A 26,687-nucleotide genomic window follows, 5' to 3' on the forward strand; every position below is an offset into this window, starting at 1 on the left:
AATATCAAGTGTTAGTAGTAGTTTTTAATTTTATTGGCGCCCCCTAGAATTTGTCGCCCTGGGCCATCGGCCCCTCCCCCTAACGCCGGCACTGCGCGTGACGTCACTTCTAGGTACGTTTTATACGTAGAAATGACGTATTTGCTCCCACTCCTAAACTTTGATTCGTTTTATCTAAGTATCGTTATCTGATATGACAAAATATGTGTCTAATATTTTTTTATTACCTAACCGACGGACTAAATAGATATTTAATTTTACCCCGTCATCATCCCTATTAGTCAAATGGTATTTTGTTGGTATTTTGTCTTCTCGTCTTAAATAAGAACCCTCTGGAGTTTCGGGTGTCCATAGGCGACGCCGATTGCTTACCATCAGGTGATACGTCGGTTCTTCAACAGTTATATTCTCAATATCGTCTTTTCATGGTAAAAGTAGGTACAATGTTATTATAATAGGGGGAGAGAATAAAAACAACATAATATACAGTTTTTAATATTAATTCAATTATACAAACATACAAATATAACATCATTATACATATAAACAGTACATTACGATATGTCATATTAACTATTTACTTGAGAAATATTTTTACTATCCTTGAAAATATACGCGGCTGATGGAGCTATACAAAACCAGTTTATGTTTCCACACAGTCGTCGGTCAGTTTATACTGAATTATTCATAACTTGGTGTGAGGGGCATTCAAGTATTTCGTAACCCAATTTGGGGGGAGACAAGGGGGTCTCGTAAAACGTTACGATGCGTTATTAGGGCGTCCACTCCCGCTCTACAACACGGTACGTAACACCCAAATATGGGAGATATAGGACTAAAAATTCATAAAAAATAAACCAAATTCGCGCCTATTAAGGATTAAAAATCCCTTGTTTTATTCAGTGTTATTACCGCAAAGGCAATTAATAAAATACCAAGGATAAAAACTATAACATTATTTTTTACGAGTTTAGGGTAAATATGGTCACTCCAGCGTTACGTAACGTTTAGAAAAGGGGAGGGTGTACAGAAAAACGTAACAAGGGGGAAGGGAGGTCAAAAATCTTTAAAAATTGCTTTACATAATACATACTTGAACGCCCCATGATGTAACACGTTCGTTATAATTTCGGAAAGATTCTTCAACCATTTCATAATTCTAGTCCTTCAATAAAATCTATTTGTTTTTCTGCATAAGATACTATAAATTAATCTCTTTGCTTTGTTACTAGGTATCACTGAATTTTTGTGCCTACCCGGGGTCTACTTTAGTGTAGTAACTAGAGGTGGACTGAACCTTGAGAGTGCTTGTCTAGGGCGCACCCCATTCGGGCCACTATATTTTTTATGGTTATCGTCACTCTATGCGCAATTGTATGCGCGTCTCGCAGCGCCCCCTTGTAACCCGGCGCCCTAGGCACTTGTATAGATTGCTTAGGGATACCGCTCTGACAGAGGGTCATACATAATATTTTATTATATTTGTGCTTGTAACATTTGAGGCACTATTTTAATCATCTAGGAACTAGTTTCGTTGAGTTAAATTGTCATGTAAAAGTAATAAATTATTTCACGTTAAATTGACTATCTAAAATACAATCTGTTCTAGCATTTTGTCATATAGAATAGACCATTTATAACATGTAAGGCTATAAAACATCACACTGGGCAACTATAGGAGCGAAGAAATAATTGAAAATGTGGAAAAGTAACGGGGACAAATTATATCGCTGCGAAAACGGTTCAAGATACAAAAAAAATCAAGTGTATGAAAAGCTCCATGTTCCTCTGGAAATGATCTAAATGTTACGGAAATGCCGTGTCAGTATAAATGTCTTTCTGTTAAGATTAATTACTAGAATAATGTTTTTATGGCTTACCTAATTTACAGAAGTTGGGGTCATTGTAATTATTAACATGTCTATTGGGGTCAAAAAACTTATTGGGGAAATACGGTATGAACAAGGATGATTTTAAGGATAGGATATATTCCTAAGAGGGGTCATACATTTTACAATAATAAATGAATAAATAACATAATATTTTCATCTATAATTCATATAAATTCACATAGTACAATATATTTATTTAAAGTGTATAAAACATTGTATATCTATTATACATATACTCTTTTTACAGCATTAGACATTAAATATAAAACATGTGTATATTTGAGCTATATTTCATTAACTGAAAGTTAATTTAAAATAAAAAAATAATATATAAGGTGTTCTAAAAGTATCTGCCACAGCTTTAATGGGAGATAGTGTTGTGTTTGAAGATTACAATAGTAAATATACATGATTGATTATGAGTAATTTTGTGTCATAAAAAATATCTACGTATGAGTTTGTTATGAAAGAGCTATCTCTATCGCTTCGTCAAAGAAAACAATTGATAGCAGGGACGCATCGTGCGTATTTGTGAACCACTTTATACAGAGTAGAGTCAATGTTTATTTAACTTCTTTATGTTCTCAAATTGAATTAACTGGTCCGGGGTACGAAATTTCATCACTATTGTAATCTTCAAACACAACACTACCTCCCATTAAAGCCGTGGCAGATACTTTTAGAACACCTTATATACATATGAATCACTATTAGTATAAAGACTGTGTTATCTTCAAATAACATCGGTGGTTGTTTAGTAAAATAATTAACTAAATATAACACCCATAGTGACTAGTCGGGGTTATACGGCATACATAATTTTTTACTATGGCACCAAATTCCTATTCAAATGGGGTGAGCCTATTGCCATATACTGGGCACAATTCCAGACTCCGTGCTACTACTGACAAATTTTCTAAAAAATCCCAGTAATGTGAACGACACGGCTATCGAACTCGAGACCCCTTGTCGGAGCACTCTCATCGAATAATAAAAAGTTTTGTTCAAATAAATGATGGTAAAATCACACAGAATTGGCTAGTTTCCTATTTCAATATAATAAAATAAAATATCCCAAAATAATCGTACTTTCATTCATTAATTTGACGATATACTTATTTATTTAATTTTTCTAGCAAATTTTAGAGAAGTATTGTATTGAATGCAAAAAAATATTACGTCATAAGTTGCGATCTCCTACAAAATCAAAATAAATGTAAGTTTTGACATGTCGATAAAAGTATTGAATTTGACTAGTAGGAAACTACCGAATTGTCTCCTACAAAAAGGAGGATGCAAATCATGGTCCCACCTTCCAATAGCTATGTGTGATATTGGAAGAATTATATCCACACTACGTGTATAAAGCACAAATGTAATTATAACGCAAAAATAGCATTACTTGGCTACTGATAAAACTACCATGTTTAATAAAGAATAACTCTGAACGGACTAAGATTTGGAACTTGGCGCCATAGTAACTTTTATTCAGCTCAAAATTACCTATCCAATGATGTAACACACATAGTTATTGGAAATGGGACCAGATTTCATAGAAACTCTGGCATCCTCCTTTACACTGCACAATTTACCGCCGAGTACCATAATATTCTACATCTATTGTCAAAAAACACATGTCTAATGCCATAAAAGGACACAATAGCACATTTAATTTTATCTACATTTCGCTTACAATTTGGCTTTAGTCAGGAGTCTATTGGCTTCCCTGAATCCTGTATCGGTCGCTCCATGAACGGTAGAGAAATGGGTGTTGTCTGTCGCTTCGCCGGCGAATAGGACCCTTGGGGCTCCACTGCTGTCTACCAGAGGCTCAGCTAAAGTGGCCCTAGCGTGTGGGTACTGTGGCGTGGATAGATTGTCATAGGTGTAACTGCCGCGAGTGTAGGGGTTTGAGAACCAGGATGACCTGTGGAGATTAGAAGGTTAGATTAACGTTTGGTAGTCATTTTGAGGTGGGAACTTTTGGGTTTAGGACATATTTTTGTTAGGTTTAAAGTAAAGCAGTCGTGTTAATTGTAGTTTTTGTTATAGGTAGACTTATCACGTTAACTGCCACGTAGGTCACCGGTGACCTACGTTAGTGGAGGATTTGCCTTCAACAGATTTCTGATGGCAGTTAAAGGCTTAAAAAAAGTAGATTCTTATTGTAATGTAGTGTAAGGTTTTTTTTTTAATGGTTCATGCCAGTTATCGAGCTGACTAACAGCCGAAACACCAAAGGCGTTACAAGTGCGTTGCCGGCCTTTTGTGGGCTAGGAATTGAAGGGTTGTAAGGGAATCAAGGATCGTGGGTAAACGAACAGGCGAATCACCTGGTGGTAAGCAATCGCCGCCGCCCATGGACACTTGAAACACCAGAAGCGTTGCCGGCTTTTTGGAGGTTAGGAATTTAAGGGTTGTTGGGGAATCGGGGAATGGGAAGATTGGCAATTGGGCATCCGGCAACTTCACTCACACAATGCAAGCGTTGTTTCACGTCGGTGTACTGCTCGGCCGTGGTATCACTCCGGTCGAGCCGGCCCAGCAGTGCCGAAGCATGGCTCTCCCACACTTAATATCTATCTATATCTAAATCCTACTCACCGTATCATCGCTATGGGTTCCGGGATGGTCCTGTTCTTTCCCATGAATCTCCTGATCAATTCCATAGCTTTCCTCTTGACTACGTCTTCGGGTAAAGTTTCAACCTAAAATATAGTTATACTGTTGTAAAACATTTGTTCTCTAAAACTAATTTTAAACACATAGCTTCATCATCATCATCATCATCATCATATCAGCCATAAGACGTCCACTACTGAACATAGGCCTCCCCTATAGCAGATAGCAAACATCTAATATACATTATGCATAATAGGGTGACCGGTAATTAGTGAACGATATTTAAACACGTGATTGTACTCATGATTACAAACAACTTTCCGGAAGCAAGTTTCCCTTTCCCTTCGCTAATTACCAGTCACCCTAATTATGTAGACATACACATATTTGAAGGTACATTAGTGCTTTAGTACAGTGTCAAAATGCTCCCAAGACCCATGAGCAATCGAATATGATGCTTATTCCATTAGCATGTACATTCATTTTAGCATTCTATGAAAAATTGTATAATTGTCATCAACAATTGATGGTAAAGGTAAGCGTCCACAGATTTTAGTTCGTCTTGTAGAAACTCATACAACTGCGTCCACTGATCCGCATCGTACGGACCGCATCATCGGCAATGTCTATATGCGATGCGTGCTGATGATGTCATACGGAATGCGTACAATGCGGGACTTTTTTGTCTTTTTTTGTGGAACAAGCCCGCCACAGCCACCCATACCGCTGCAAATCCTGTATTAAGCCAGGATCTACAGTAGATACAACCATCAAAACTCCGGAACACTGAAGCTCAACGCGTCCCAGGGCATGAATGAATGTCTTGGATCCCGCAACGAAATAAATCAGAAGATATTATTAGAGGAGAAGAAAAAGAAAACGATAGTTTCCACTTCTCTCGGTGAATTTAACGCAGGAGACAGAATAACTTAAGCCTAAGGCCCCAAAAGAGCCCAGTAGGGCTGATGCCTGATCCGGAGCTGCGGACTACCTAGCGGGTTTACCGGGGCTCCGGCTCGAAAAGCAGGAGTAGGAACGGAGTGGTTATTAGTCGGTAAGAGTCTAACTCTCCTCTCGCCTCGCCCAAGGCGGGAGAAGTCATTGGATGATTTTCCACCCTCAAAAAAAGGGCTCAAAAGAGACTGCACAGCTGGGAGAAGCCCAGTCGCTAAGCAGAGCAATGATGCGGACTTGTGGACGCTTACCTTTAAGTTACGTTTAAGCACCTCAAAAAAATAACATGCAACTTACGCACCAGCTTAGCGCCCTCCCCGCTAGTCCAGACCGTCAAAGCAGTGGAAGATCCCAAAGGCGTGCTGACCCCAAAAATCTTGGTTAGCCAACCATCCTCCTTAGGAACACTCGCTCTATCGGCCCCGGTCCAAATGAAACCATGAAACGTCTCAGTATCCATCCACCAAGGTTTTGGAAAGAGGAATATGACTTTGTCCACAACGCCTATGCCTAAATTTTTGATTACTTCAATTTTCTCTTTCGGTAAGCTTGGTGAGAATAGCGCTGAATGCCTGTAATGCAATGTGATGTGTTTGTTTCATGCATAATTTGTTGTGGGTGTATATGAGAAGAAGGATTTCCACAAGAGTGTTATAACTATGGGTCAATTTCCAAACTTTTTATATAAAACAAGACCTTAATTCTAAGATATGGCATAATTATGAACAACTAGCTACTTCCACGCGGTTTCACTCGCTATGCTCGGCTCCTATTGATCATAGCGTAATGTTTTATAGCCTATAGCCTTCCTCGATAAATGGACTATCCAACACAAAAATAATTATTCAAATCGGACCAGTAGTTCCGGAGATTAGCGCGTTAAAACAAACAAACAAACTCTTCAGCTTTATAATATTATTAGTATAGATTATAGGGATCAATTTCAATTTCTCTGGTCCTTTTCAGATATAGATATTAATATTTAATTATGTGTTAAGTAATTATGGATGTCATTGAAAATAATTGTATTCAAATAGTACATTTTTGTTATTTTCTGAGAATGACGTGATGAAAAGAATCAGGATTTGTAGATTGACCCCTATGATAGTTCAAATTCCATATCTTTGAATTAAGGTCTTATTTTATAGAAAAAAACCGGAGGTTTTAAAGCATGTGGGAATTCTTTCCTATTTATTAACGTGACCTGTATCTTTATCTTTTTATTATCTACTGCCGTAACTGAATTACTAGTAATCGAAACGAGAGCACGTTCGGCGCTCTTGATTGGTTTATTCGAGCCGGCCAATCAGAGCGCCGAACGCGCTCTCGTTTCGATTATTTTAAACGTAAAGCCAACTCATACAAAGGGTACTGGTAAAGATAGTCTAATCAATTACTCAAAAAGACCTCAATACCAATCACGTTAATTCCACCATTTTTAAAATACATAATGTTTTTCAGACACAATGTGATATTTACGCCAAAATATGATATAAAGTTATGCATTTCCTTGAATACTGCCAAAATGCAGCGATGCAGTTGCCATTTTTATTATAACTTTCGTGAGACATACTAAATTAATTATTATGTTATCGGCTTACGCCCGAATACTGAAATGCTACTCAATTTGAAGTTGTGGCGGAATGCTGCTTATGAATATGAGCCTCTAGCATGGCTTGAAACTAGTCGAGTTCCTCGTCAAACAGTTACGTGAGTAAGCCGATAACATAATAATTAGTTGCCATTTTGTAAAATTAATGTCATAGACATGCAATAATAGTTCCCGAATGAGATTGAATATGTGTTTTTTATTTGTGACCCCCATTAGGCATATATGTAGACCCCAATTAGACCTATTAAGAATACCTATAGATCGTGGATTGAGTAATAAGTAGAGTAATTGAGTAGTTTTCGCAGTCAAAAATAAATTATTTCAACAGTTTAATACAATAAAATATTCAAAAAAACTCTTCCATTCATAGATTTGATGATTTACTTAATTTTCGAATTGTTCTAGCTAATTTTCTAGAAAGAAGTCTGTTATTTAAAGTAAAAATCTGATGAGGTCCTAACGCACTTCATATTCAGAAAAATAGATTTTTTTTTATTTTAGTTTTTATAGTATAAGCCGCTAAACGAGCAGACGGATCACCTGATGGTAAGCGATCAAGACCGCCCACTTGAAACACCAGAGGCGTTACAATTGCGTTGCGGCCTTTTAGGGGTTATTGTAGGGGTTACGAATTTAAGGGTTGTTGGGGAACCGGGGATTGGGAAGATTGGGAAGGAGGATAATTTCCGGGTTTCCGATAACCTCACTCACACAACGAAACTCAACGCAAGCAATTTCACATCGGTTTTCTGTGAGACCATGATATGACTCCGATCGAGCCCGCCCATTCGCGCCGAAGCACGGCTCTCCCACACTTAGTGTCTAAACACACTATGCCGAACGTACGCGACCGAAGTTCAGTTGCGCAATACAGTTCTACAGAATACGTTGCCACCGAATTGCCGCTGAACTTACGCCCGACCGAAGTTCGGGTGTACGCTATAACGCAACGTAATTTCGGCATAATGTGTCGCCTGTAATTCAAATAGCATTGCAGGCGTAATCATGTCGAACTTCGGTCGCGTATCTTCGGCATAGTGTGTTTATACACTTTCACTTAGCTTAGGGGTTATTTAAAATTTAGGAAAACGGGCATCTCAATTGTCTCAATCACTTCATGTTATTAGCCATTGTCCAACAAATAATTGTATTAAATATAAAAAGCCAGACTTCTCGTTCGGCAGTAAACTAGTCACGCGACTACTCGAACTATAGGTAATCAACTTGATTTATTTTAATGATACTATAGAACAATACCACTTGATCGGGCCCTATCAAGCGTTATTATTCCATAGTACAATAAAACAAATCAAGTTTTTTGGTATTCATTGAGAAAAGGTTATGAACAAACATTTTTGTACATAATCTATTTCTATATGAATGATGTCTTATAGGTACCTCACTATTTTCCTAATAAGCATATTTTTATTACAAAGTTAAGTAAATATATTTTTATTTATAAGGATAGAACGATAGATAGAATAGAAGGATATTTAAAATTTAATATTCAACGGCTACGCATAAATCATAAGTAGGTATGAGAGGGCACATTTTTATTTTTTAATACGGATGTAAGAAAAAATAGGTATCGAAGTACCTTGGGATAAGTAAAGTCTCGACAATCGGGGGTCACATAGCCTACGTAGGGAAACCAAGTTTCCATCAAACTGGTCTAAGTTGGTACTCAACTTAGATGTACCTACCCCTTTAGGGGCGGTAGACAAGCTATTTCTCAGCATGTTGAACAAATACTCAGATTTATAACGTACATAAATTCTGTCGTCACAAAACTATCAACATTTCGAACGCGCCAAATGCCAAAACTGTCATGCAATTTACCACAGATAAATAAAGAAAAAATCCCTCCTGTCATTCATAACTTATCTCCAAAAAAACCGTAGGATTGGGTGCACACGATGCATTGCGGCTCCGCTCCGCAAACGTTTGAGGGAATCCACAATTGCGTTGCGGCGACGCATCGCAAAAATCTAATTTTCGAATCTAAGGTTCTTTTTTTGCGTTACACTTACCAATTTAGCCGTATCGCCTATAGTCCAAAGAGTTAAGCCTTTAGGATTGCCCATGGGTGAACTAGCCGCCGCAATTTTCGGCCACCAAATCTCATCAGGCCCTAACGCCTGCCTATCTTCATTCCTCCATAAAAACGTGAAAGATGACACGTTTGGCGTGACCCAACGGTTTTCGAATAGGAATATAACTTTGCCTACGACGCCCATTGATACTGTTTGTATTGAGGTTACTTTCTCTTGAGGTAGTGCTGGTGAGAAGAGGTGCGTGTGTCTATAAAGAGGAGAAATGGTTTTGGGAATCACTTTTAATGCAATATTAATCTACACTGTATAATAATATACATCGTGGATTTAAATCATTCTTTTTGTGTTGGATAGTGCATTTGTCGAGAAATACTACAAGCTATAAAACATCACACTACGATCAATAGAAGCCGAGGAGAGCAGGTGAAACTAGAAGTAGCTAGTTGGTTATAATCCGGATTTATACAGCGTGAAAACCAATCAATTCAAAAGATTTGAAGATCCTAATTTCCTCTCCTGACCTACGATTGTATATGGCTTAATCATTTTTGCTATTAGTGGATACCAATGTAGTTAGTGGCATATGTACTAACATATAAAACGCAGTAAGTATGTACCTATATTTTATGTTGTGTCGACACATGACAAGTGACAGATGATAGAATTCGCATAGACGATTGACAAATCAACGGATGACGTCATAAATCCTACATCGCACATGCGAATAAACATGGATAGAGAATCCCAACGAACAACAGTTTTGCAGAAAGCCCGCCAGGCATGATCACCTCGCCTGGTCGGAGGATACTGCTTTACTTAGGGAACTTTACTCTCTGTTCCCTAAAATGAGTTAATTTAAAGGTTATAATAATTAGTATTTAGTAGTGTAGTATGTGACGAGTTACTTTTGAGTTAGACTTTGACGCGTTAGACTTGAGTTAAGCCAACTTTCACTTTAGATGTTAGAATATTATCCAAGAATTACATCTCTTTTACATAAACATCCCCAAATGCCTTCCCAAAACAGACACTAACCGCTGAACTCTAATGTTATATTTAATGGTTACTTAACCCAGTCCTTAGCAATTGTTTTTGGAATAAAATGTCGCTACTAAAGAATAGTTTAAGTAAACATTAAATGTCTCTGAGTAAGTGCAAAAACGTCTAGTTTAATACCAAAATTGCCGCAAGTTAAAATACCTACCACTTTAGCTCTATCCCCTGTAGTCCACAGAGTAATACCATGACTAAACCCCATCGGCTTCGAACCCTCAATAATCCTGGTCATCCATTTATCTTCAACACTTATTTCATCTTTCTCAACCCCCCTCCATAAATAAAATGGCCAATTCGGTCGCGTATACCAAGGGGTGTCAAATAGAAGAATTATTTTGCCTTCAACCCCTACTGATATTGTTTGAATCGATGTAACTTTGGCTTGTGGTAAGGCAGGAATGAAGAAGGTTGTGTATCTAAAACAAATGTGCTTTTGACTTAGGTTATAGCGTTGTAGTGTCAATTGTGTCGTGGTTTGGAGTGGTAAATCTGTGGACACGTTAAGTTTCATTGGGATTTGCTTTCAATCCAACAAATTTTTGCAGTCAAAGTCTTAATGCCGTAGTCAGAGTCATTTAATTCTTACTTTGCCCAGTCTTAAGCAATTGTTTTCGAAACAATATCATTAAACCATTAAGTATCTCTAATTAGTCGTAAATAAACATAAATAATAACACTGAGGAACCCTTTTTTTGAGGGGGAAAATCATCCAATGACTTCTCCCGCCTTGGGTAGGGCGGGAGGGGGTGTCAGACTCTTACTGACTAAACCCCCCTCCCCTGTTCCTTCTCTTGCTTTGAGCCGGAGCCCCGGTAACCTGTTACGTTGTCCGCAGCTCCGGATCGGGCAATTGCTTAGGAACCCAATTTGTGAAGGGCAGATGTCAGTCCCTCTATTGGACAACATACTTTACAATATAGGTTGTCTTAACTAGTTCCCCTTGCGATAATTATAACGCGATAAATCAAATGAATTCTAGATCAAATATAAACATCATACTGTTAGACGAAGAAAATCAACTAAATGGACGTCACTAGTGTAATCTGTGTTACCGACAGCTCTAGCTCTTATGATAAATAAATAAATGATATTTATTTTTGCAAATAGGTTACAATGTACCTCTTTTACACGTCAATCTCTTAAATAACTAGATGAAGCCGGCATTTTCTATCGGACTACTCTGAGAAGAAATGCCGAAACAAACTTAGTGTTAAAGATGTCGGATAATTTTGCAAGTTGATTCTGTAGTGGTCTTTCTTTTTTATTCATGCGTCGTGCTGTCAGCTGTCAAATGTGACGGATGGATACTTTTTTCCCGCGCTAAGAGTGGTAACGGCGATTCATTCGAACGGGCATGCATACTTTCTTTTCATGTCGTCTAAATAAAGTTTTAAAATGGCTAAGTGTTGACTTTTTACTTAAAACTACCATATTGACATATGGTTTCTAGAATTGTACGCAAAACATTTTTGAGAACAATTAAATTAATCTAAAAAAAATTGGAATGTCTCGAAAAGAATTACAAAGAAGAAGAGTAGCCATACTTAATTTCCCGCCAAGGTTAAAATGCCAAATAAGTTATTTTTCCGCCAATCAATGAACGTTAATATACCAAATGAGTTAACCCACGCCCTATGGTACATTCAAACTAACATTTATTTTGAGGTTAGAAACATTCGACAAAATAATTTTATCATAACTTTCGTGAGACATACTTATTAATTATTCTTGTGTTATCAGCTTACTCACGTAACTGTTTGACGAGGAACTCGACTAGTTTCAAGCCATGCTAGAGGCTCATATTCATGAGCAGCATTCCGCGACACACGATGCGGCGATTGTCGCGCTGCTACTGGCCACTCGAGTTTCGCGCCCATCGCGAACGCTAAATGCTGCTCATGAATATGAGTCTCTAGCATGACTTGAAACTAGTCGAGTTCCTCGTCAAACAGTTACGTGAGTAAGCCGATAACACAATAATAATTTTGACAAAATACCTACCACTTTAGCCGTGTCGCCGGAAGCCCACAAAGTCATACCATTACTACAACCCATGGGTTTAGAAACTCCAATAATTTTGGTTATCCAACGGTCTTCTGCGCTTATCCCTTCTTTTTCAACCCCCCTCCATATGTAAGTTGGCCAGTTGGGGCGCGTAAACCAAGGCGTGTCGAATAATAATATAATTTTTGCTACTACGCCGATAGATAATTTTTCAATTGATGTGGTCTTGTCTTGAGGTAAGGAGGGAGAGAAAAGGGTTGTGTATCTAAAACAAATGTATTTCTTTTTTACATTTAATGGGCCGACGTTTGGCCGCTATCTAGCCTGATGGTGTAAGTGACGATGTCGGTCTACGATGGTGCACGTCAGCCCATAAGCAACCTATTCACTCGGGCTTTGAAGACACCCAGGTTATACCCATCAGGAAACACTGTCTCCGGCAAGGAGTTCCACTCCCTAGCAGTTCGCACAAGGAAGCTTCAAGCTGTATAGAAGATATGTGTTGATGTATAGAGACGATCAATGAATTTATAAGTTTTAGCTTTCGCATCTAGATTGATCACGCAAAACGTCGGTTAATCTCGGAAATATACGACGACCGGTAATTAGTGAACGATATTTAAACACGTGATTGTACTCGTGATTACAAACAACTTTCCCGAAGAAGTGTTTTTTTGTATACTAATTAGTTTTATTTTTATCACAATAAGAAAACTAAAAAATTTCGCGCACGTGTTTTCGCATGATCAGTTGTTAGCAGCGATTTATCGGGAGACTTGTAGTTATTTTTGGAACTTTTACGCGCCAATGAAATTATTTTTTTGAATGAAATATTTTTTATTTTATTACGACACAGTTGGATCCACAATCTATTAAAGAAGTTCACACAACTTAGCGATCGAAAATTGTCGTTATGAAATCAATGTCGAGACTGCCCGGCCAAGGCAACCAATGAAAAAGGTAAAATGTCATGATTATTTTCCCGCCAAATAGTGACAGTTATATTACCAAATGCATTTTATCTATAGTTTTAGGTGTTTAGAGTCGAAGTACGTATTGCTGAGCTTTTTTCGGTTTTTCGAAAATTTCTCAGTGCTAGCACAGAGTCTGGAAATGTGCCCGGTACATGGCAATAGGCTCACCACCTATTACATGGGACTTACAACATAAATTGTGGGTGTACATTGGCATAATGTGCACCTCTGCCTACCCCTTCGGGGATTAAAGGCGTGACGTTATAAAAAAAAACTGCTACAGAAAGGCTGTAGGATATGAATGGTTCCATTAAAATTTCGCAGTTAAGGGACAGAAGGTGAAAAATTTTTTTTTTGGCTTTGACTCGCCTCGTCCAAGGCGGGAAAAGGCATTGAATGATATTTCCCCCCTCAAAAAAAAGTTTGTTCTCGACCAAGTCCCCTGTAAGTTATGTAAGGCGCCCAGTTCAAATTTACGTTATGTTTATAAAACATATACTTTACAATCACAATGACGCTCTTACAATAATATTTCTGAATGGACTATAGACAATGCATCTTACTTAATATCATAATACATAACATAAAAATACGCTTTTAATATCGGTAGTAGTTCACATATACAATGAAACACCACATGAGTGATACCACGGCCTCACAGAAAACCGACGTGAAACAACGCTTGCGTTGTGTGAGTGAGTTTACCAGAGGCCCAATTATCCCCCTTCCCAATCCCCGATTCCTCAACATCCCTTAAATTCCTAACCCCCAAAAGGCCGGCAAAGCACTTGTAATGCCTCTGGTGTTTCAAGTGTCCATGGGCGGCGGCGATTGCTTACCATCAGGTGATCCGTCTGCTCGTTTACCTATAAAAATACCCACTTTTCACCAGATATGTTATGAGTCCCGTGTAATAGGGGGTGAACATATTATTACAAGCATGAGGGTCGGAGCTGCGGACTACCAAGCGGGTTTACCGTGGCTCCGGCTCGAAAAGCAGGAATAGGAACAGGATGGTTTTTAGTCAGTAAAAGTCTGACACTCCCTCTCGCCTCGCCCAAGGCGGGAGAAGTCATTGGATGATTGTCCCCACTCAAACAAAAAGCTAAATAAAACCGTTTAAAACAACGCCCATGCGCAGGCAACCCGCACAGAATTTGGAAAGCGTGCACAAACGTACCCTTTTCGCGATATCTCCGTTGGACCATAGAGTTAATGTGTTACTACATCCCATAGGGGATGACACCTCCCCCACATTTAGTATCCAACCATCTTCCCCGCTAACTTCCATCCGATCGTCATTTCGCCAAATGTAGCCGAAAGAGTTAAAGTTTGCAAACCAATTGTGTTCAAACTGTAGTATTATTTTACAAATTACGCCAATAGACATTTTGTCTATGACGGTAACTTTTTCTGTCGGTAAAGGCGGAGAAAATAGGCTGGTGTGTCTATAAATAAAGAAAGAATTGCAAAATGTATCAGTATTTTTTTTTGGGATCCGGAGCTGCGGACTACTTAGAGGGTTTACCGCGGTTCCGGCTCAAAAATCAGGAGTAGGAAGGGGGTGGTTTTTATTTAGAAAGAGTCTGACACTCCCTCTCGCCTCGCCCAGGGTGGGAGAAGACATTGGATGATTTTCTCCCCTTAAAAAAAGGGTTTTTTGGGATAGGAGGCAAACGGGCAGGCGAATCACCTAATGGCAAGTGATTAGCGCCACCCATGGACACCCGCAACACCAGTGAAGTCACAGGTGCGGCCCTTTAAAAAGGAGTACGCTCTTTTCTTGGAGGTTTGAAGGTCGTATGGTCACAATGATTAATAAAAATGATCTTTAATATATGTAAAAATAAGTCGGGTTATCCTTCCTGACGCTATGACTCCAAAACGCACGAACCGATTTCCACGGTTTTGTATTCGTTGGAAAGGTATCGGGCTCCGTGAGGTTTATAGCCGAAAATAATAGAAAATTCAGGAAGAATTCAAGAGAAAACCCGAAAAACAAGGAAAATCATTGGTGGCGAAACGCAGGTCACCGGGTTTGCTAGTAGTTAATTAAATAAAAATTATTACAAAATACAATCATAGCATAGCATTTTGACTACTATCACCGATTAACGGTGGAAGTTTCGATATTGATAACGACAGAAATGGGTCGTTAAATCGTAAATTGGAAAAATAGGTTCTTAAAATTTATTATAAGAATAATTAAGTTAAAAATGTATTAATGAAGCTTAAGTTAAGGCGACTGAATTACGTTGTTGGACTAATGGCGTTGATCTTTCATTATGATAATGACTTATCCTCGTTTTTCTTCAGTAATGTACGTGAGTAAACCGTGTTTTTTTAGTCATCCTATCCCCGTTAAGGCCCGTCCATTAATGTTTTAGCGTTTTTTTTACCTTTGATGATATATGGTGAAGTTATACATGAACCACCCCTACTCAACATCACTTGTATTTTATACACAAAATACAAGTAGGTTAAGTTTTTTAGGTTAGTAAAAACTATTTCGCGTTCGGCGAAAAAATGTTATATTTTATTATACCCCGGCCCCTCTTTCGTGATTTTTGTTAAACCCCTCTTCCCCTAATTGAGCCTGACGTGATTTATGGATGTCCCCTTATTAGTAAAATGTTATTATACAGGGTGTATTTTTAAAAACGAGACGCATTCAAGGAGGTGACTCGGCTATCGATTCTGAGTCCAAATCAATAAAAAAAATGGGAATTTTTTTTTTTATTTTTTTGTAAAATTCGCAAATCCGTAAGTGAGAACTACGCCTATCACATTTCGAACGTTATGTAACTAGCTTAAAACGCGGCATTACACGCACACAAACTCAAACACGTATTTGACATTATTACCAATTCCCTAAAATTCCAATAAGAAACGCGAACGCACCACAAGCTCCGCCCCCTAGCACCCTCACCCTGTGGCGCGCACGCACACGCATTCAGTTTATGTTTTGGCACTGCCGGTGGCAGTCGCTTGCGAAATTTCTTATGCATGACCTTGAACTCCCGTCTTATTAATTATCAAAGTTTAGTGTTTATGATGATAACAGACACTTAGTCTAGGTAGTTTACTTTCCCGCCACCGGTAGAAAAATTCTCCGTCGAGTTATTCAAATGTTCGTCTTAACCAGAAAATACCTACACAGGCATGACAATTACGTATGCTGACTATTACCCAGTGACTGTAAGAAGTTTAGTGCTTGAAACACATTCAAAATAAGTGTCTTAGTGTTAAAATAGTCAATCAGTGACGTAGTGCATACCTATGTTACTGTGCATAGGTAGATTACGAAGACGAACAAAATCTCCGGACTCCGAGTGACACAGGTAGATATTTATGTAATTTATTTACTTGTACATTCCGTCCCTAAGGATACCCACTGGCCCATTACTAAGTTTGAAATTGTTTATTAGTTACACCAATAATAGGAAACGCATTTAGTATGTACTTATTACGAATCAGCTGATCAGCTGGTAACTATCGTAGGTATGTATGCGGAATATCAATGCATAAATAGGAAAGACAAATCCGCCCCTAAGGCTACCCACTGACCGACAATTTTATAATCCACCGATTTAAAACACGAATAAACATTTGGACACTTACCTACTCGTACAATGCGTATTTTGATATTAACTTTCAAATTACATTAGTAGTTTTGGCTCTCTAAATATCAATTTTTACATAACTACTGAATTCACATAACTACGTCTCACCCAGACCCGATACAACAAATTGTGGATTAGGTACTTATACAGAGTTGTTCCATGCTGGAATCGAACCCGCGACTCGTTATGGTATCGGTTGTTGCCCGCCACTGCGATATTCTGATTAAATAGCTAGACCGCTAGCAGAAACTAGTTTATTTTAGATCGGATTAAGAACGCATCAATAGGATCGATGAATTTAAAGAAATTGTTCCAACACACAAAAATGAAACAAACAGCTGAGCGATATTCAGCAGGATTGCAATAAGACGTAATAAGTAAATCATTACTTAACTAGTACCTACGATGAATCAGCTGATAACTACCGCAGGAACATACATGAAATGATAATAAGTAGGTAAGTAGTATACTAATTGTTAGAAATTAGTTAGGCAATAACAAACTAACAATAAAGTAGGTGATAGGTACGTAGTACGTACGTAGGTTATGCGGATGAAACCATGTTTAGATTTAAAACTTTGAACTGAATGTATCTAGGTAGACAGAATACGTTAGTAAACTACTTATCTAACATCACGCCCGCAAACAGCTGAGCGCTTGGACTACCTACTTACCTATGTGTGTTTATTATCCCGATCTTACGATTCTAAGTTTGAAATTGGTTGTTTTACGTATTCAGCAGGATGCCAATAAAATTTAATTAATACATCATAATTCATTAGCTATTATGAATCAACTGATAAATACTGTACCTATGGCGCAGAATAATAAGTAAACTTATAGTCAGTTACTAATTAATGGTTAATAGTAACGACTTAATTCAAATAGGAAACAAAATTTTACATCATTCGATTTAAAACACGAATAAAACTTTGGGTTGAACTTACCTACGTACAATGTGTTTGTTGATATTAGTTAGTAGGTAGTGGTACCTAAGATTATGCTCGCAAACAGCTGAGCGTTTGGATTAGATCCCTACCTACCTTTTCGTAGCGATGTGTTTTCATAATTCAGACCTTAAATAACTAAGTTTTAAATTATTAGTATCCAACAGGATTGCAATAAAACGTAATAAGTAAATCATTAGGTACGTAGTGTTATGAATCAGCTGATACCTACGTTTTCTTTGAAGATACGAGTACTACTTTTTTATTGATTGTTTCTGCACTCTAAGATTATTGAAAATGTGTTAACAATCAAATCATTAATAAATGTTGGTGATTATTTTTCTTTTCGCTTTCTAACTGCCTACTCGCGCGGCGTCTCGCGTAGCCCCGCCCACTGACCTTCGACGCTGTCTTGTTACGCTGTGTGCGTGACATGTTGGGCGATTCTGAAATATTCAGAATCGCCGGTGACGAATATTCTGAAAGACGGCCAATCTTAAATAATTTATTATAGCTGTGTTTTTAACTATTGGCCAGAAACCTTATTTTAAATTGAACATTTTTTACTTCCGTAACATGCTCCCGAGTTCTGTCATGGTTTCAAATCTGCACCCTGTATGTACACACAAGTCACCCTATAAGTAGCCACTGCTGAGCAAATGCAACTCTTCTCACACGGAGAAAGTTTAAGCATTAATCACCACGCTTGCTCAAAGCCGTTGGTAATTTCAAACTTATAATTAGAAATTATAAGGCCAGTTAAGCTATTCTGTAACTTTCAATTCTAAAGATCGGACTGAAGATCGATCGGGGTCCGCCATGCATTAATTTCGAGAAACTTAACCAATGACGGGCGAGAATGCAATCGAGTTCATTTCAATCTTTCGAATTGAAATATACAGAATACTGTAGCAGTTCAATTAAATAAATAATTTGAATAATTATGTATTTAAGACATATATATGCCGTGTCTTACTAACCAATCTCCCGACATCCCCATTCGTCCACATGGTAAGCACATCATCCGCCCCCATAGGGGCAGACATCTGCACCAATTTCAACATCCATTTATCCTCAATCCCCTCTTTATCCTCATTCCTCCAAATAAACGAATAATCTATATTCTTATTTGTCCCCCAAAAATTTTGCGGAAATTGCAAAATTATTTTACCTAGCAACCCCATCGATATATTATTGTTGTCTATGACCGAAATTTTTGTTTGTGGCAACATTGGCGAAAATAGTGTTGTGTGTCTGAAAAATTTTATATTTCAAAAATGATTTAATTTCGTATTCTTGAGTTTTTCAGGCTGTAAAGTACACAATAAAAAAACATAAAATACTAAATATAAAAATAAACTAAATTCAAGGAGTCTCGGGTTCGATTCCCGGATTGGGCAAAGTTTTACTGGGCTTATTTCGATTTTTCGAATAAATTCTCAGTAACACGAAGTCTGGATTGTGCCCAGTATATGGCAATAGGCTGACTCCCTATTACATGGGACTTATAACACAAATGGTGAAAAGTGTGTGTACATTCTATAGCGGCATTACGTGCCGTAATGTGTACCTCTGCCTACCCTTTCGGTCCCTTTTGCAGAATACTCCTATTAAGTTCTCTGTAAATATGCAGTAAGTATTTTAGACTGCATTAATACCCAATAACACTTTTATCGACTCGGAAATCCGTTATCTGTACCCTTAGTATGAGTTTGTTTTTAAATAAGTAACGATGGAGTTTCTTGCTCGTTCTTCTCCATTCGAAGCTACACTTTGGAAGGAGCGCCTAGCTTCACTGACAGACTGACGGACAATTCAATTTGACATTTCAAAAGTGCCTTATGAATAAGGCACTATATTAATCATAATTATTTAGGATTAATTGAAATAAATGCTTTGACTTTGACTTTTGCTTTTTACTCGCTTGCTTTGAATTCGTACTAAGAGTACAGATAGTATTCTCAATTACGACTAGCTTTGCCCGCAATTTTACTTATTTAACTGACCGATTGTACAGTACACTGTACAGAATTGAATACTTGATTTATTTAAATATTTATTTTGTTTGAAAATTTTAATTTTTGAATTTTCGTTGAAATATTGAGTTGAATTATGCGTTTGTGTCCACACGTGTATCCTGGGGGTCTACTCCGATTCTCGAATCCGAAGTTTCGTTTAATTTTCGGCCGTAGGTTTTATTGATTTACTAACAAAATTACTTGAAATAACGTTTTATTTTTAATTTCATATCAACACCTATTTATTTATCCTCATTTCATTCGTTCATTTTTGTTTACGAAAGTACGCAATAAATAGAATTGTAGTATGCAATCTGCGAAGTTTCGTCCGAAATTTCGTTTTTCGTTGAATTAGAGTAGGCCCCCTGAGTATTACTTGTAGTTTCATTTAAATCACATAAGTGATCTCTATACTGTATGAATGGATGCTCTTACCTTTCCTTAAGAACTCCTAGAGAGACGGTGACGATGACATTCCTGGCTCTGTAACTGCTGCCATCCTTGCAGGTGACCACCACATCCTGTGTCGGATCCTGGGGCCAGGATATCTGGGTGACTTCCTTCTTCAACTTGATGTCCAGGTTCGGATAACCAGGGCCGTTGTTGTACGTGTTCTAGGGAGAAAATTGGATAATATTATGAACTATCTACTACCGCGCGGTTTCACCCGCTCTGCTCGGTTCCTATTGATCGTGGCGTGATGATTTATAGCCTATAACCTTCCTCGATAAATGCGCTATCTAACACAAAAAGAATTATTCAAATCGGACCAGTAGATCCTGAGATTAGCGCGTTCAAATAAACAAACAAACAAACTCTTCAGCTTTATAATATTAAGTATAGATTGGGATTTGTACTGCTGGGCCGGCTCGACCGGAGTGATACCACGGCCGAGCAGAAAACCGACGTGAAACAACGGTTGTGTTGTGTGAGTGTGGTTACTGAAGGCCCAATTACCCCCTTCCCAATCTCCGATTCCTCAAGAACCCTTAAATTCCTAACCCCCAAAAACGTAAACGTAACGCCTCTGGTGTTTCAAGTGTCCATAGGCGGTGGCGATTGCTTACCATCAGGCGATCCGTCAGAACAAACTAGATACTAGATGAGCATTACCTATTCGCTACTCTGAGAAAAAACACAGAAACACAATCAGTGGTCAGTTTTTTCCAAATATTGAAAGAGTAGATGACTTATTTTTATTTCAATGTCCGTCTTGTAGATTATTTTAAAACATTACACACGTATTTTTTATTTTCTTATGGAAACAAATACTTTCGAAGATAATATATCGATTTGAAATATTGTGTGACGTCACTTCTAGGTACATTGTATACGTAGACATATTTGCCGTATTTGCTCCCACTCCTAAACTTTCTTAAATTTTCGGTTTTCGTTGAAATATTTACTTGTATATGCTTCTGTGGACGAGTAATACTTGTAGTTCCATTAAAATCATATGAGTGATCTCCATACTGTATAAAAGATTACAAACAAAAAAGAAACTGGGAATACATACCAATAAAATTTCAAACAAGGTCTTATATCCGTGTCGATGCCAACTCATGTGTTGGTATCCGCCAAGCTCTGTGTACTTAGATTCTGTAGACACTTCGTTCCAACTATTGGACGATTCATAATTATCAATCACTAAGTCCAGGAATTCTAGTAAATTGTCCACGAAATCTTGGTCGGCTAGTAAAGCTGGGTATTTCTCCTTCATGTAATCTTTGAGGCTAAAAATAATACAATAATGATGTAATATAATAAATCATAACAGCATGTCGATGGGTCGGATTTTCGGTACGTTTAAATACAGAATATCACACGCTTCGTGCGGTAATCGAATCCGCCACACGTTGCGCGGCAGCCCACAGCCTACCAACCGCGCAGTTAAATGAATGTCTTATTATAAAAAAAAAAAAAAAACAGTTTTTTAATGTACACATTTTTTGCTTTAATTTCACTTACATCACCAACAGCCTATGGGTGGCCACTGCTTACCAAAGCCTCTTTTCACGCGGAGAAGTTTTAAATAATAATTTCTTTATAATCACAAATTATAAGCCCAGGTTTTCTCACGATGTTTTCCTTCACTGTTTATCAATGGTGTCTAAATAATCTCAGAAAGTACATATAACTCGAAAAAAGTCACATAGCTACTTGCCGTTGGTATGTCTCGAACCCTCAAGCATTTGACTTTGACTATTGATTAACCCTTTAACCGCCAAGTTAGATATCAATCATCGTGCCCCTAAAGCGTGGCCATAAATCAAAAAAGTATATCTACACTAAATAGGGAGGAGCAATCCTGTGAATAGAACGAAAAAAAAATTATACATGTTCTCTGTCGCAGCGATACGACATAAGCGGTAGGTTTTGAAACCGCACCTTCATGCATGAGAAGCGAGCGTCTCAAACCTCCGGGCCACCACAACAGATCGTCTTCGCAATTCACTTACCGTCTCGTAATAAATTGCCCCAAAGGTTCAGGTGTTTCTGGAGGCTCCTCAATGACGCTGAGGCTGAAATTCATCAGCTCATTCAGCACAGCTTTGTCCCCGATACTCCCGTCTGACCGGTATACCTCGAAGTCTATATCCTGAGGAAGTACTGACACGTTGTTCTGAATAGCCAAGTTGTACACTCGAGACTGTTCCGTGCCGTGAATCCTAAAAAAAAATATATAAAAATATCTCTTGTCGAGTAAAGTTTTTTTTTTATGTGACAAGCCCTCATCCTCCCATACCGCTGCAACACCTGTGCACCAGGATCTACAGTAGATACAACCATGCAAACACCGGAACACTGAAGTCCAACGTCCCAGGGACATAAATGACTGTCTTGGATCCCGCAACGAAATAAAACAGAAGATATTATTAGAGGAGAAGAAAAAGAAAACGATAGTTTCCTCTTCCCTCGGTGAATTGCAGGAGACAGAATGTCTTAAACCTAAGGGCACAAGTTTTCAGTAGTAGCACGGAGTCTGGAATTGTGTCCAGTATATGGCAATAGACTCACCCCCTATAACATGGGACTTATAACACAAATGGTGAAAAGTGGGCATACATTGTATAGCGGCACTACGTGCTATAATGTGCACCTCTGCCTACCCTTTCGGAGATTAAAAGGCGAGACGTTGTATAATAATTAAGCCCCATTGTTAGGCTACATTTTTTTTTTTAATCGATATAAACTATTGCTTGACTACAATCCCACCTGATGGTAAGTAGTGATGTAATCGTTGATGGTGAGGCGCACTAGTTTCTTAAGAGCCTATTCACTCTAGACTTTTTCAATTAAGGCTAGTTAGCAGCTAATTCGTCACTGTAAAATCGAAGGACATATCGATATGGCTTCCTAAATAGTTGTTATGTTAATTCAATTACGAGTATATTCAAGGAAAATTAGGTAATTAAATCAACGAATTCATTTGTTGAATGATTAAAAGTAATACGACTAAAACTAAAACATACCGTATGGGGAGACCTCTTATGACTTAATTTAAGCCACATATTTGTTATCATCTTGGCTGACAATGTACGAAAAATGAACGAAATACGCCCAGTAGGTAAGCCAAAAAGTGCATTATTCTTTTTGAGCTAATTTGAACACTCTTTACAAATACGGCATTATAACAGCCGCACCGCATGTCCGTAACATTCCTAGACAACCTACAACATTACAGCTCTTCTGTGGTCAAGGAACATGGAGCTGTTCACACAGAATTTAATACTTTTTTTTACATTTAGGTAATGGGTCGACGTTTGGCCGCTATCTCGCCTGATGGTAAGCAGCCCCGGATCTAGGGGGCAAGCCGGGGCCCATGCCCCGGGCGGCAAATTTAGGGGGCGGCAAAATTCACACTTCACGGACCAGTGGACAACAAAATCATTTATTTAATTTTGACCACGGAATAAATATAGTACCTACAAGTACAGGAATTTCATGGCCATATCAACTTGACCGATACCCTGAGCGCGGAGTGAGACGTGCTGCCCGAACATTTTATTATTCGCTAAGTGCGTAGGCATAGTACATAAGAGAAGAAGTTCGCCGCCTCTACGCGGGTGTCGTGCGATGGATGGTCCTTTACGGGGCGCCTGTTTGGTCAGCTCGACTGTCAGGCATCTGACGTTGCAGAACGAAAATCTATCGTCTGCAGCGGAAAAAGGCCATCCGTAACGCATGAGGATACCGAACGGTGTCCTTTGAGGCGGCAACTCTCCTGGCTCGCTTTCCGCCGTTGGATATCCTGGCGGATATGGACGCGAAGGTCTACGACCAAATCCGTTCCGTCCGTCAAAACGGCAGTGGTAGAGTGCCAGGAGCGGCGTTCGTTAGGCTGAGGCGGCAAGAAAGGCGACACGCGCTCGAGCGGTGGCGTGAGCGGCTACAACAGCCAGAGATCTCACGCAAGCGCGTTGTCGAAGCCATTTTGCCGCATTTCGAAGCCTGGCTGAAAAGAGAGGAGCGCATCTCCTTCAGGCTCACTCAGGTACTGACCGGACATGGCTGCTTCGGCGAGTACCTGAACAAGATTGGGCGAGAGACCACGGCAAATTGCCACCACTGCGGAGGTAACCTGGATTCCGCACAGCACATGCTCGAAGAGTGTCCGGCGTGGGTCTCGGAGCGGCGGGTCCTGGTTACCAAGATCGGGCGAGACCTGTCTCTGCCAGCAGTAGTAGAGACTATGCTGGCAGATACAGAAAGGAAAGAATTGGCCTCCTTTTGTGAGACTGTAATGTCCCAAAAGGAGGCTGCTGAGCGGGATCGTGAGAGGGCCGATCCTGCTCATAGAAGGCGTCGAGGTGGCAACAGTCTTGACGCCTAATCCCGCCTGCGTCAACTGCAGGTAGACCTTTGGGGTCGCGGGTACCTAGAGTGGGGACTCTAGATGCCCATCTAGCGACCTTAGGGAAGACGGTGGCACAGTGGTCACGTCCAACTTGCACAACGAGGCTAATGGGAGGTACATGTCTCCCTAGGGATGTGCCGTAACAGGCGTTGCACCATAGGGGCTCCGGAGCAGGTCTAGTTAGAGGTCTCGGTGCCCCTTATCGGTGCTGAAGGTGGCCACCGGGGTGGTTTTAGTGAGGTAATCCCGCACTCCCTAGTCTTTCTCCCCAAAAAGCTAGGCGCCTTTTGAAGGTTTCGACATCAAAAAAGAAAAAAAAGTACATAAAGTCGATTAGAAATACGCGCCCGGCTCTTGCTCGCCTGCAGGAATCGCAGATCGGGGCAGCACGCGTTTGATTACCGTGAGATGAAGCTATGTTCGAAAACTTCCTCGTCGATTTGTCTCCACGACAGTGTTTTGTTTTAAAAACGTGAGTAGTTTGTATGTTTACTATTTAGCACTTGTCGATTGTTACTTTTGCTCTTGTGATGTAAAGGGTGTCCATTCGAAAAACAAACATACAATTCAGTATCTTAATTTACCGTCTGCTAAACGACCTGTACCTCATGGACCAGGAATTTCGATTCCTCCACCTTTTCTTTCCACCATCCAACAGCAATCATCAGATGAAAGTTCAAACGGAAGAACCTCCCGATATAGGTTCACCTCAACAGTTTATCCAGGATGATTTAAATGACTTAGTGAGAGATTTGGGTCTATCAAAGGATGCTGCACAAATCCTAGGATCACGACTGAAAGACAAAAATCTATTGGCTCCAAGAACCACATTTTCGTGGCATCGTGAAAAAGAGTTTTTTTTTTTTTATTGTTAAATGGGACGACGTTTGGCCGCTATCTCACCTGATGGTAAGTGATGATGTGGCCTACGATGGAGCACGTCTGCCCATTAGCAACCTATTCACTCGGGCTTTGAAGACACCCAGGTTATACCCATCAGGAAACACAGACTCCGGCAAGGAGTTCCACTCCCTAGCAGTTCGCACAAGGAAGCTTGAAGCGAAGCGCTTCGTGCGTGTGGGTGGGATATCCACCATGAATCGGTGACGCCTCGCCGATTGTCTTGTGGTTCGATGATGGAAAGGACTAGGAGGAATCAAGTTGTGCAATTCCCCCGCACACTCTCCGAAATGTATCCGGTAAAAAACGGAAAGGCTTGCGACCTTGCGCCTGTGTTCAAGGCAAGTTCGCGAAATATTTCTCTCAAGAGGGTTCACTGGTGTTTTGTAATAATATTCCTGAAGTAGTCATGAAACTGGGAGCTGATAATTAAGATTCCACATCATGGAGGTTATTTATTGATTCTTCTAAGAGAAGTCTGAAGGGTGTCTTGTTGTACAATGGTAATACCTATGGTTCGGTGCCTGTCTCAAAGAAACGAACGAGAGTCTTGCTAAATTAAATTAAGTATACAGGGTGACTTTGAATTCGACGTATTCCTCTCGGGAGGTGATAATACAACTAATTTCCTACAAAATTTGCCCTGAGGTCCTTGGGCGGAAAGTGGCTAGTTTCTGAGATATTCAACATTTTTGGTTTTGGTAAACAAATCCCGAATTGATTACAAAAACATCAATAAATAAAAAAATACTGGTTGGATTTTAGTTATTTTAGTTTTAATCAGTTGCCAATACATCAGTTATTATTTATAAATACTAATCATGGCACAAATATCATTCGTTTTAAAATAGCAAGTAATTTCCTATCAAATTTTGTTTTGTGTCACTAATTTGGTCGATAGAAAACTGGATTTATTTCAAAAAAAAATATATGACTCTAAGCATACAAACTATTAGAAAAACTTTCTTGGTTTATTAGCTATCCAGAAACATAAAATTGTTGACAACATTTTCAAAAATAAATGAATTTATTGGTGATAAGTTGAGTGTAAAGAGAAAAGGGTAATTTCAAAAACATCTTTATTTGCAAAAAAAATGTTCAAAGTAACCTTCCCTACGACGAATACATGGACGAACACGCTTCTTTATCTCTATGACGGTCACTCTTGGACCG

General features: G+C 39.0%; 1 protein-coding gene across 7 annotated transcripts in view; it reads right to left on the reverse strand.

Annotated features, from left to right (window-relative positions):
• Positions 1–2,407: 2,407 nt before the first annotated feature.
• LOC118281121 (protein anon-37Cs) overlaps positions 2,408–26,687 on the reverse strand; it is a 40,999-nt gene continuing 16,719 nt past the window's right edge. For 2 of the 7 annotated variants that reach the window (XM_035601593.2, XM_050700557.1), the window contains exons 3-8: positions 22,216–22,425; positions 21,273–21,489; positions 20,192–20,370; positions 18,719–18,992; positions 4,497–4,600; positions 2,408–3,819 (exon numbers count right to left, since the gene is read on the reverse strand). In XM_035601593.2, the coding sequence (XP_035457486.2) occupies positions 3,582–3,819; positions 4,497–4,600; positions 18,719–18,992; positions 20,192–20,370; positions 21,273–21,489; positions 22,216–22,425 (1,222 nt within the window). In that variant the 3' untranslated portion in view covers positions 2,408–3,581. Of the gene's footprint in view, positions 3,820–4,496; positions 4,601–5,769; positions 6,041–9,110; positions 9,382–10,338; positions 10,607–12,191; positions 12,460–14,348; positions 14,617–18,718; positions 18,993–20,191; positions 20,371–21,272; positions 21,490–22,215; positions 22,426–26,687 lie in introns of all 7 variants that reach the window. The other 5 variants (XM_035601594.2, XM_035601595.2, XM_035601597.2 and 2 more) reach the window with 5 other exon arrangements.

This window comes from Spodoptera frugiperda, chromosome 19, assembly GCF_023101765.2.
Source record: "Spodoptera frugiperda isolate SF20-4 chromosome 19, AGI-APGP_CSIRO_Sfru_2.0, whole genome shotgun sequence".
Classification (NCBI taxonomy): Eukaryota; Metazoa; Arthropoda; class Insecta; order Lepidoptera; family Noctuidae; genus Spodoptera; species Spodoptera frugiperda.